Source organism: Papaver somniferum, unplaced genomic scaffold (genome assembly GCF_003573695.1).
Source record: "Papaver somniferum cultivar HN1 unplaced genomic scaffold, ASM357369v1 unplaced-scaffold_33, whole genome shotgun sequence".
Taxonomy (NCBI): Eukaryota; Viridiplantae; Streptophyta; class Magnoliopsida; order Ranunculales; family Papaveraceae; genus Papaver; species Papaver somniferum.
Window position 1 is genome coordinate 3,581,992 of NW_020644373.1, and position 11,711 is coordinate 3,593,702.

At 36.8% G+C, this 11,711-nt stretch overlaps 1 protein-coding gene across 1 annotated transcript; it reads left to right on the forward strand.

The window, feature by feature from the left end:
• The first annotated feature begins 6,534 nt into the window (after window positions 1-6,534).
• LOC113342039 (eukaryotic translation initiation factor 4B2-like) lies at window positions 6,535-10,546 on the forward strand. Its single transcript, XM_026586706.1, has 3 exons — window positions 6,535-7,857; window positions 9,465-9,905; window positions 10,153-10,546. The coding sequence occupies exons 1-3, from the start codon at window positions 6,626-6,628 to the stop codon at window positions 10,175-10,177; spliced, it is 1,698 nt and encodes a 565-aa protein (XP_026442491.1). The 5' UTR covers window positions 6,535-6,625; the 3' UTR covers window positions 10,178-10,546.
• The last annotated feature ends 1,165 nt before the right edge of the window (window positions 10,547-11,711 follow it).

The following is an 11,711-nucleotide window of genomic DNA, read 5'->3' on the forward strand; positions in this document are numbered from 1 at the left end:
AGCTGGAGCAAGGATTTTTCACATAGGAAGGCCAAGCTTCTTAAAAATAATTGAAATGCCTGGAGTTAGTTATTATAGATTCAGTAGTTAAAAATTAGGCATATATTCATTTTTTGTTTTTTAACTCTGTTTTGGCTTTTCCTTTTTTAGATCTTTTTACATCTTTAGTATGTTTGTAATTTTGTAACTCTTTTGTTGGTCAATAAATGAAAAAAACGTGATTTAGCAAAAAAAAAAAAAAAACTTGGAATCAAGTGTATGTATAATGAATTCTTGTATTTTGTTTATCCATATGATGTAAGAGTTTTGTCACTAAAATTGACAAAGGGTGAGATTGTTAGAGCATAGCTCAGTTGAACCCACTAAGCGTTGGTATGTCAAGTTTGGTTGTCATATTTTAGTGAACCAAAACTCATTTAAAGAGTTGCTTGAATATATGCCAGAGTCAACTTCGTATAGGTTAGCTAGAAAGTTACTAGGATTTGAGACTTACAAGTATTACGTGAAGACTTGAAGAACGTTAAGAAGTAAAGAGCTACATCGACGACATCATCCTTCCTCTTGAGGTTAGTAATATTTGACTTGAACTGTTTCATTCCTAACGTATCTTTCAAGTCGTGCATATTGAAAACATAAATGCGAAGCTGTGAATGATTATACTCTAGTTAGACGTAGTATTAAGGAATTACAATACGAAGTATAACGCCTATCTTTTGAACTTCGTATATAAGACAACAACATAATCGTATGAATTCTATTATGATTATGTATGGGTATGGGTGAAGATTTCGTCCTAGGAAGCAATGTTTTACATTCGTTTAAAGGAGGTACAATTCATAAACTTGTTTTATGAATCGAAAGGAAAATCGCTAGGCTTATTGGTATTGTTATTCATTTCAAATCTTTGGATTACCAATATGTGTGTTTAGTATAACCGCTCATAACTTGTTTATGTATCTTGGTAAAACTATTCACAATGCCTAACTTTTGTATTGGTATGACTTTTATTAGTGAAACCGATATTAAGTAATCACCTGAGATGGTATGATTGATATTTGTAATTGGTGTGACCATTCCTAGTCATTGGTTAACCGATCCTAGAACTTGGTGGGACTAATCACAAGATGTGTAATCGATCCTTGCAGTAGGTTAACAAGTTTTAGTAATTGGTGTGACCGATCCTATAACTTGTGCAACCGATCACAAATAAGTACCATAATTAGTGGTAACCGATCCGGGTACCTAGTTAGCCATTTTATGGAAACTAGTGTGACCGATCCTAGTAGCCACTTGGAGGTAGAACCAAACTTTGTTTGGTAGAACCGTTAAACCCATGAATGGTGATTGAATGTTTTTGATCAATCGCATAGTTCTTGAAAATTAGATGAACCAGTTCTAAACTCGTTTGGAAGTATGGCAAATCGGTTCCAAGATTGTCAATATGAAAAAGGATTTACAAAGTAAAGATGTCGACATACTTTGAACACGTGCAGTAATTCTTACCTATTATTGTTCAAAGATATTTTTTAATAACTAAAGGAGAATCTCGGATCGAAATAAATTGAGAATCTTTTAATTAAGGTTTTTAGTTTTATATGATTTTAGTTTCCAGCAATTAAATGTATATCTTTAGAAAATAAAAATTGGTAATCTGCATTTACTAATTGGAGATTTTCTACTGAGATTTCGGTTAATATTTGGACATAGCATTTCCAGGAATTATGAAAACCGTTTTTGGCTTTACAGCATATCTTTGAGAATATTCGGTTTTGGAAATTCCTTGGTGTCCAAACTTCCTTGGTCTATAAATATTGAAGTTTGCATTTTAAGCAAACTAATCCTCAGAGCAGGCAAAACTACCTAGTTGTGTTGTTACTGGTGGAGTCATCTATTCGGAGAGGAAAGTACCCTAATTAGGCGAAATTTCTCATGACCGCTCGTTTTAAATACTTCTTTGGGATTGGGAAGCTCTACGAGTACCGTTGGTGGGAAACTAGACAATTGCAGTTTATTATTAGTTTTATATTGATTTGATTGACTAACGGTTGTTGAACTTTGATTGCACCTAGTTTGTTTATGCTTGAGAATTTTCTCTTCTGATATAAGATTCACTCAAACTAGATCGAAGTATCGACGGGGATCTTTAGACTGTTTGTAGATCTAAAGACGTCTTGTGATAATCCATCGTTAACAGACTCCGCTATGTGTGTGATTGATCACAAGAGATTCAAGTTGATTGTGTGCTGGTGTTTATTGAATATCTAAGAAGATTTGAAGACAAAAAAGATTTCTTGTTTGAGTTCATAATCTTTGGTATGCACAAAACTTGATCGACTGGGGATCCAACTATAATCGGTTTATCTTTGTGATAACCTTGATTGATTAGTTGAGTAGATCGGCATCAATACAATTCTTTGTGATTTAAAGTATTGATTGCATAGTCTAGACAATTACTTTAGTAGTTGTTGAATATATAGATCTAAGAACCTGACAAAGGAGTTTATTGGGATAAACAGAAGATCCTTTTGTCAAACTCATATCACTTGTTTGAAAAGAGTTGTTACCGAACAGATTTGTTGTTCCTTTACTGTTTGGAATACGAACCAAAGGAATTGTTCCAAGTGCGTGACTTATTACAAGTTGGAGGCGCTGGAATACTGAGGGAACTAGGTGAACTATAAGTTTAATTTCTTGGTCTCAACGATACAAAGTTGGTTTAGATTTTGTATAACGGCTTAATTCTGAGAGTATTTAATTCTGGACAAGGTCCCGGGGTTTTTCTGCATTCCTCATTAACAAAATCTTGCTGTGTCTTTTACTTTTCTATTTTCGCAATTATAATTGTTTTATTATAATTAGAAGTAAAATACACAAACGTTAATTCCTATTTACTTGATAGCAATCCTATTGTGTTTGGTTAAGTCCGAACCTATTATCAAATCATACTTCGTTGTTGTATTGTCTCGATCTTGTATTCATAGTCAATCACGTAAGTTATCTTGTTGTCATATTGTCTCGATCTCGTATCCATAGACGATCATGCGAAGTGTGAACCGATTAGTTGTATTGTCTCGACTCAGTCCATGGACAATCACTTTCGGAGAAAGGACTTATAGGTGGAAAAGTTTTAGATTGAGGTATATTTGGGTACCCTCGTCTTTTCACAAGAGTCTCACAGCATAAGTATCCTACCATACACCACTTCCAATTGCTATCAGATTCAGCTAGGATGACAGTTTTGTCAATAAAAACTGGTTTAGAAAGAGCAGAAGATAAGCTTAATTTTTCAGCCATTTGAGCAGAAAGGTTTTGAATTTCTTGGTTTATCTTTTGAGAATTATCTGGTAGATTGGATAGGTTCATCTGATATTTAAAATGGATATATATGAGGAGAGATGATTGGGTGTGAGAAGCACAGATAAGAACTATGATATGAAGGTGTATAGAAAGGAATCTCTTCTTAGTACTATCCTTATAGAGTTTACAGGCTATATGGATGAAGATATGACAATAGGTTTTTATTTTTTTATGTACTTGAACCTTAAAAAGGGAATGAGAAATCTGCTTTATATAGTTTGACAAATTCTCAGGAGAAAATTGGTGTAAAGTAGTTGTTGTTATGCTGCTACTTCTGCTTTGGAGACAAGATTTATCATACGAGTTTTCCCTATCTTTCCCATATTTTTTATGTAATGACAGAGTTGGGGTATTTGAATTCACGTGGGTTATATGATAAGATAACCAAGTATAGACAAATCCAATGATCCATTGTGAACTTTTCTGGGGTATATGAAATTGGTACGTAAGCATGATGAGGTTGTGGGATGGTGAATCATAAATGGGCTTGTCTTTTTTTGGATAAACAAAAGTATGATGGTATAAGCTGCCAAAAGTAATAATGCTAGTGGCATAACAAAAAGGGTGGTGAGGGGTTTAAATGATGGCAATGGAGGGAAAAGTTATGTGGTGGTTTTTGGTTCTGATTAACCATATGCCTATAGGCAATGGGTTTAGGTTTGATGGCTAAATTGGTTCTGGAGATAACCTATCTGACAGATATCCTCCAAACGTCAATGGTGTCTCTCAACAGGTGTTGCATTCTCCTAATCTGCATAAAACACAAGATTGTAATTAGGCCCCAATATTTGTTCTCAAAGTTAGATGACCTACCCATACCTCCCTTAATGGCAGATATAAAAGGAGTAATGGCTATGGTATTTCATAGGTGTTCAAAATAGGTTTTTATAGGGTAATTATGATCATGAGAGTGAGAAGAATACGCATGGTTTTGAATGGGCCTGGGAAACAAAGCGACATGACGCTTAACCAAGCGCCATAAATGAAATTAATAGGCATAATAGGGTTTAAAGGGATGTTTAGCCAAGAGATTATCATAGCCAAACTAGTTTTCTCTGTGTTTTTGACCAGAAAGGGAAAAAAGTAGAGGAGAGAGAGTAGATTTAGATAATGGCAGATCAAAATGATCAGAATCTTCCCGGAGACGAAGAGGGGAGATTTCCGATTGTACCACCATCATCAACAGAGTACGAATAGGCAAGGAATCTCGATATTTCCTTGAATACTGCAGAGCTTCAGAAGTTGCGGGATGACATTCAGGAAGAAATTGGCCGTCATGCACGGGAACTGATTCATCAAAGATAAGAGCAAGAGAGGATTCGTAAAAGAGAAGAAGAGAGGCTTGACAAACTACATGCTGCATGGGAACCAAAGTATCTTGCAAGGAGAGAAACAAAGGATGAAGAGTGGGCTGAGAAGCATTCCAGATGACCAAAGTATGGGAGTGCGACTGAAAGTGAATCAGTAGCGTCAGATGAAGGTTTTGAGTATGTCTTAGAAGAGATTGATGCCAGTGATCTTGATTCAAATGCTGCAGAGGAGAAGAGGAGGATGAAGAAGTACCATGATCAGAAATTGAGGAAAAGGTTTGAGTATGAGCTTGTAAAATCCGATGATTTTCGCAAGAACCATGCAGGAAGGTAAGAAAAGGGTTGAAGATGAGGAGATGCTAGAGGATGAGACTGATGAGGAGGGACCTGGAGAAGATACTGACAATGATGATCCTGAATCTTCGGATAATACTTCACCTGCGACATCTGACAGTGATGATAGTGAGAGATATGAGGAGGAAGGATATGGCACTGATGAAGAATACTTTTGGTAGTCTATTTTATCGGAAATAACTAGATTTTCAGGTTTTGAATAAAGCTTGAAAACGAATAACAAGTTTTTAACAAAACAACTTTTCTGATGCTTGGTCTTGCACCTATTCTTCTTTATTTTGTTGCAGATGTTGGTAAGTATTTTGTTTTCCTTCTCAATCCTTCAGCCGACTTTCTTTCTAGTTTGATGGTGATGTTGATGTGTACAGATAGTGGAGTTTTGAATGTTATTATGGTAAGTAGTAATATTTGCTTCAGTTTTAGTTGTTTGGTATTGATGATGATGTCCGTGGTGGTTTAGGACACGGAGAAAACAAATCAGGTTTTTTTGCTCAAGACAAGTGCTAGTTTGTCTAGAAGTAGTAGTAATGTAACAGTTTGAGAGCAGAATTGGGATGTAATGATGAATGCTGGTTTTGAAACTTTTTGAATAGAATTTAATGAACTGTTTACTTTTGATCTGGAGATTGTTGAATGTTTTCTTATAATTGTTCTTGGTGAAGTAAATCTTGTTTGAAAAGTACTTTCGATCAAAGGAGGTACTGAGAAGAGAGTAAGTTGTATACATGATATAACTACCGATGATCACAATAAAGAGAGCTAATTGATGAATGCTAGTAAGATGGATTTTCAGGATTTGAGTTTCAGAGAACATGAAGCAGAATTGAGTGCTTACGTCAGGATGACGAAGCAGAGTGTTTTAGCCTTAACGTGCAAAGAAGGCAACATCATTTATTTTTCGGAAAATGGGTCATTTGTCCAAATATTTTTAAAACATGATTCAAATGGACGAGTAAAAATTAGTATGGGTGAAATGGATACCAAAAAAATAGCAAGAATGAAACTGGATTCATCTTGGCTTAAACTTAAAAAAGAGCGAGGATGAAACTGGATGCATCCTGATGTAAATTAAAAATAAGAAAAAGTATTTCAAAATGGGTAGGATGAAACTGTTTACATCCTGACTATTTTTACATTCCTGTCCATTTAAAAAGTATCATATTTTACATGTCTTTTTCACCCAAAAATTGTTGATTTTGATCTTTTTAACCAATTTTGTGTTTATTTTTCAGGTTCAGGCGATGCAATGGTAAGTCAATGGTCAAGATTTTATCAGACGTCAAAATCAAAATCTCTGTTTTTGTGGTGCAGGATGCCAGTTAGGCTACAGTTGGACCCGAATCACTAGCCATTTATTATCCAGTACATTTGCTTCTACACATTCGAAATGACGCACGCTAACGTGTCTCATTGTAATTCGCTCTAAAAATTAAAATAAAATTAAGAAAAAAAAAGAGAAAAAAAAACCATTCAGAATCTATCTATCTAATATCGAGTACTAATATCTGATCTGAAATTTCTGAATCTGAGTTATTTCAAAGGCATCGAGAAAGAGAAGAAAAGCAAAAGGGGGAAAAAAAGAAAAAAAAACTAGGGTTTGAAAAATGTCGAAACCATGGGGAGGAGGGATAGGAGCATGGGCAGAAGAAGCAGAGAGAGCAGATGCAGAAGAACGCGAACAAAGATTAGCAGCAGCAGCTGCAGGAGGAACAAAAGTTGTTGATACAGCAAGTTTTCCTAGTTTGAAAGATGCAGTATCAACAAAACCTAAAAAAAAGAAACCGCAAACAATGAGTTTATCACAATTTGCATCAGGTAATTACGAAGCACCAGGTGGTAGAAGAGATTATGGTTATGAATCTAAAGGCTTAACTACAGATGAGTTGTTAAGGTTACCAACTGGACCTAAAGAAAGGTCTGCTGAAGAAATGGATTATAGAGGTGGTTTAGGTGGTGGATTCAAATCTTATGGTGGTAGAGGTGGTGGTGGAGGGGATTATCCGAGGAGAGGTGGTGGTGATTCAGATGGATCTTGGGGTGGCGGTGGCGGTGGCGGTGGCGGTGGTGGAAATAGGAGATCTTATGGAGGAGGATATGATGATGAAAGAAGAGGACCACCACCTAGGGTTTCTGAATATGATCAACCATCTAGGGCAGATGAAGTTGATAATTGGGCAAGAGGGAAAAAACCAATGATGTCTTCATTTGATTCAAGAGATGACCGTTCTTCAAGAAATGATAGAAATGACAGATATAGTTCGCTTGGAGGTGGTTCTAGGGCAGATGAAGTTGATAATTGGGCTATGGGTAAAAAACCATTACCTACTTCTACTACTAGGACTAGTAGTTTTGGTTCTGGTTTTGGGAGGGATTTGAGTGGTCCTGAACCTGATAGATGGACTAGGGGAGTAGCATTGCCGCCACCTCGTGATGGCGGCGGTGGTGGTGAGAGAACTAAAATGGTTTTTAATCCACCTAGTGTTATGGAAGGTGGTGCTTTGAATGAGCCTGCTAAATCGGCAAGGCCTAGTCCATTTGGTGTGGCTCGTCCTAGGGAAGAGATATTGGCTGGAAAGGGTTTGGACTGGAAGAAATTGGACGCCGAGATTGATGCGAAAAAAACGACTAGTCGGCCGACAAGTGCTCATTCTAGTCGGCCGACAAGTTCCTCAAGCAGGCCTCAGAGTCCAGCTGTAGAGGTGGTGGAAGGAGCACCAAAACCACGACCAAAGGTCAACCCTTTTGGGGATGCTAAGCCTCGAGAGGTATTGCTTCAAGAACAAGGAAAGGATTGGAGGAAAATGGATTTAGAATTGGAGCATCGTGGGATTGATAGGTAGCGTCCTTTTTATGATTCTGTTTATCATTTTGTTATTATGATATCATTGGAGTTAAACATCGTTATTTTTCCGTAGTTTCTGCTATATCTATGTAAATTTAGGTTGCCTCACTGTTATGTTATTGACATGTTGCTCACCTTGACCGCCCTGATCATAGGGATTACTCCTACAAACGGTTTTAAAGATCAAATCCCTTAACCTTCGCTAATTTTGTGAATCTATTGGAAGCTCTTTTACTTTGATACATATGCATTTTTTGTTGATATAATTATGTTATCTATTTGCCATTTAGTTGGCCAACAGATGAAAGATGTTGAACACTTGTGGCAAGTTAATTGTTTTGTTAGAGAAGTAGGTGATATTATACATATAAGAATGGTGCATGCTGATAAAGGTATTAGCACCACTGATTTATGGTCTTCCATGGCAGCTAAAACGTTTCTTCAAACTCTTATGTTGTATGTCTGCCATTTTGATTAAAACACTTACCACGTTGATGCCACTTCAAAAATCTATCTATTGGAGGTGAATGTTATATCTTTATATGCATGCATAGGTATTGGTAAAAGAGCACCTTCTCTTAGCAATGCGAACAAGGTTTCTGTGTATTTAAGGGTTTCGTTTTAGTTTCCTGGTTTGATTATTCTGATGTCATTGTTTTGTTATTAATTTTAACATGTAAGTTTCGTTATCATTTTCTAGCATATTAAATCTTGTGCGATGTTTTTCATATCTTTGACAGCATAACTGTAGTATTAGAATAATTAGGTCTTGCAAGTGATGGAATAGGTTTTTGTGATAAATTCTTGATTAAGATTCAAAGTCGTTGCCACGCTAACCACTTGCAATTGATGGAATAAGTCTTACTCAAATAACGTGTACAAGTTATAGAAGTAGCTAATTCTGGTGCGTTATAAATACTCTTGAACAATGTGTGAGTTGTCCATTAAGTTCTTTGCTTTGTGTTATTCACTTAGACTAATATTAACTGTGCTTTGCTATTTTGCCCCATTATGCATCACCCAAATCGATGAGATGGGTTGAGATCCGAAACACACTCAGATCCTTCTTGATTAACTTCAGCATGTTGAAGAAGTAGCTGATTCTGGCATGTCTAGTGGTTACATGTAGTTAAACCATGGAACCTTGGATTATTGATGTGCTATTCATTTATACTAATGTTAACATAACTTTGCTATTGGCCCTTATTTCATCCATCAGACCTATTAGAAGGGCTGAGGTAATATGTGAAATGCTTCCAGCTTCCCCAGAATTGTGATACCATTAACAAGAAGGCACTCATATGGTCACCACCCTACACTTCTGTGATGTGAGCTAGCTAGCCATTTGTGTAGAAAGTTGATGCCATATTATGAATGAAAACCTGTTAGGTATTTTGGTTATGTTCCAGCCTGTGTCTGCTATGAGAATTATTCAATCTCAGAATGTGATTATTCACTTTTTGCGCTGATCTAGGATACGTAGGGGCTAGAGAAGATTATACTATCTTGTTACATGCTTTCTATACTTAAAGCTATCTAACGAAGATCTTTTATTTAAACTTAGTGATGGGTGTTGGTTGTGATCTCAATGAATGTTTCAGGCCAGAGATGGAGGAGGAAAAGCTGCTTAAAGAAGAAATAGACAATCTGAAGAAGGAACTAGAGAAAGAAGCTGCCATAAATGGAAATGGTGAATCTGTAGAAGGTTCTGGTGCAGAAAATAGTAGCCTTTCAGACATACTACTTGGCAAAGAAAAGGATTTGGAACTTTTGATTCGCGAGCTAGATGATAAAGTCAGATTTGGTCAGAAAGCAGCCAGTGAAAGGCCTGGCTCTGGAGCAGGCAGGGTTGTCGGCTATCCAGATCAGAGGCCACCCTCACAGTCTGGCAGGTCAGAGGACTCAAGAAATATGGAATTCATGGACAGGCCTCGGTCTCGTGGAACTGGAGCTGAGTGGGCAAGGCCAGTAGAAGATAGAAGAGGTTTTCAGGGTGGAAGGGGGCGAGGAGGAGGATTCCTTGGTAACAGAGACATGGATAGGTTAGTTTAGTATGTCTTTCAGTACCTTGAGCTTTTTTAACACATCTGCACATATGACTTTATTTTCTTTTCTTGAATATGAAAAAAAATCTCCACCTGTTAATTCTAAGTTCAAATTTTGCTTGCATTGTTATATGGTTCACTACTGTCTAGTTAGAATGATGGTTACTCTACTCTCAATTCTACGTTATGATGTTAAAATTTGTTAAATTGCTCATGAAGTGCTTTGTTATCTTGTTTTTGGCAGGTCCAGGGGAGGGGATAGGTGGTAAAGGAGGCTGTTGGTGTGAATTCATTCGGATTTGAAGTTTCTTCGTTATTTTTTGACACCAAAACCTGACCTGAGAATGTTTTTTGGTTTTCCCCTTTTCCTTTTTATTTTCTCTCTCTTTTTAGTGTTTCCTTGTTTAATTTTCTTTCTGGTTTTTGCACTGCCATAGTGGGGGAGAGAACTGAGTCGGGAAAAATCAGGATTAACTTGAATCCATTTTGCATAATTTATTAGTTACGCCTCCAGATACAGTGTAAAGAAAAATTTGACATTTGCCCTCATGTTGAGGCAAGCAGACCTTGTACCGTTTTGGATCAAACTCAGTTAATTTAAAAACGGTGTGTTCTTCATTTCTGGAGTTCGTTTTGGAGAAGTTGTTATCTGTTGTTAGCTGCTCATTTATTGCAACAATCTGCCGGCTGCAAAGCAACTTTGGGTCGTACATTTCTCTTACCACAGCTGGTATATGGTGACTAAATGTTTTGTAGTACGATGAACTTCCAACAAGGCGACTACAAATTAGTCATATCAGAAGTAAGAGGGCTTAGGAAAAGGGAGAGTGAACCATTAGCATAACGTTCAGAACACCATAGGTAGAGATATGCTTCAAAAAAAACAAAAAACAAACAAAAAAAAAACAATGGGTAGAGATTATGAACCACTAATCTTAAATCCAGTCATCTTTAGCAGACAGCCAGATGTTGAGCTGTGTAATTACGTCACGTTTAGAACACATGAGGGTTGAACCTAGATTATCATTAGGTTTGAGAATCAATTTTGGCATTTTTGGCATGCAAGGAAACCCATACCTTCACCAATAAAGGGTTCGGATTGTTATTGACAGCACTAGCACATCTCACTCCCATGGTGATTTCGAGCAACATCAGCTGAGGAGGAGCTTGCACCATCCACATTAATCTGGTGCTCAGTCATTCACATAAAGTTCAAGATCAAGCTCTTAAACCGAATAATGATGATTACAAGACTATTGAACCAGAGTTGTCTATTACCATAAGAATTTCTCATATTGTTTCCATAATTCAAAACTAACTACAATCTGGACAATACACTCTAATTATAAACTGGTTCTCCTCACCTCTCAAGTATTAGCTTTAGCCCTAATAAAAAGAGTAGCAACAACAACAGCTCCACCAAGAACTCCAACCAAAACACCCGCCATTACATTCGATTTGATCGATGAATGAACAAAAACATCACTTGGTATCAATTGCTCATTTTTGTCAATGTCCGGATCATCATTCTTGACAATCAATGGATCGTCATTATCAGGCATTGGTGGAGAACTATCAGGACTTGGCATTAATACGGAAACACTGCTACTACCACTACTACTAGATGAATAATCATCTGGCATTGGTGGTGTAGATGGGATTACATTACTACCAGAACTAGATGTAGAATAACCATGATCATTGTAACTGAAACCCTGGCTTGACTCTCGTTGACTTGAATTTACTTCAACATCACTCTCACTAGAAGAATTTGAACAAAACCCTAGATTCAGACCATCATTG

Excerpts from the sequence above, each read along its gene's own strand:
- LOC113342039 (XM_026586706.1), top strand. The coding sequence starts at position 6,626 with ATGTCGAAACCATGGGGAGGAGGGATAGGAGCATGGGCAGAAGAAGCA. Across the intron at positions 7,858-9,464 it reads GAGCATCGTGGGATTGATAG|GCCAGAGATGGAGGAGGAAA; the intron begins GTAGCGTCCTTT and ends TGAATGTTTCAG. Across the intron at positions 9,906-10,152 it reads GGTAACAGAGACATGGATAG|GTCCAGGGGAGGGGATAGGT; the intron begins GTTAGTTTAGTA and ends TGTTTTTGGCAG.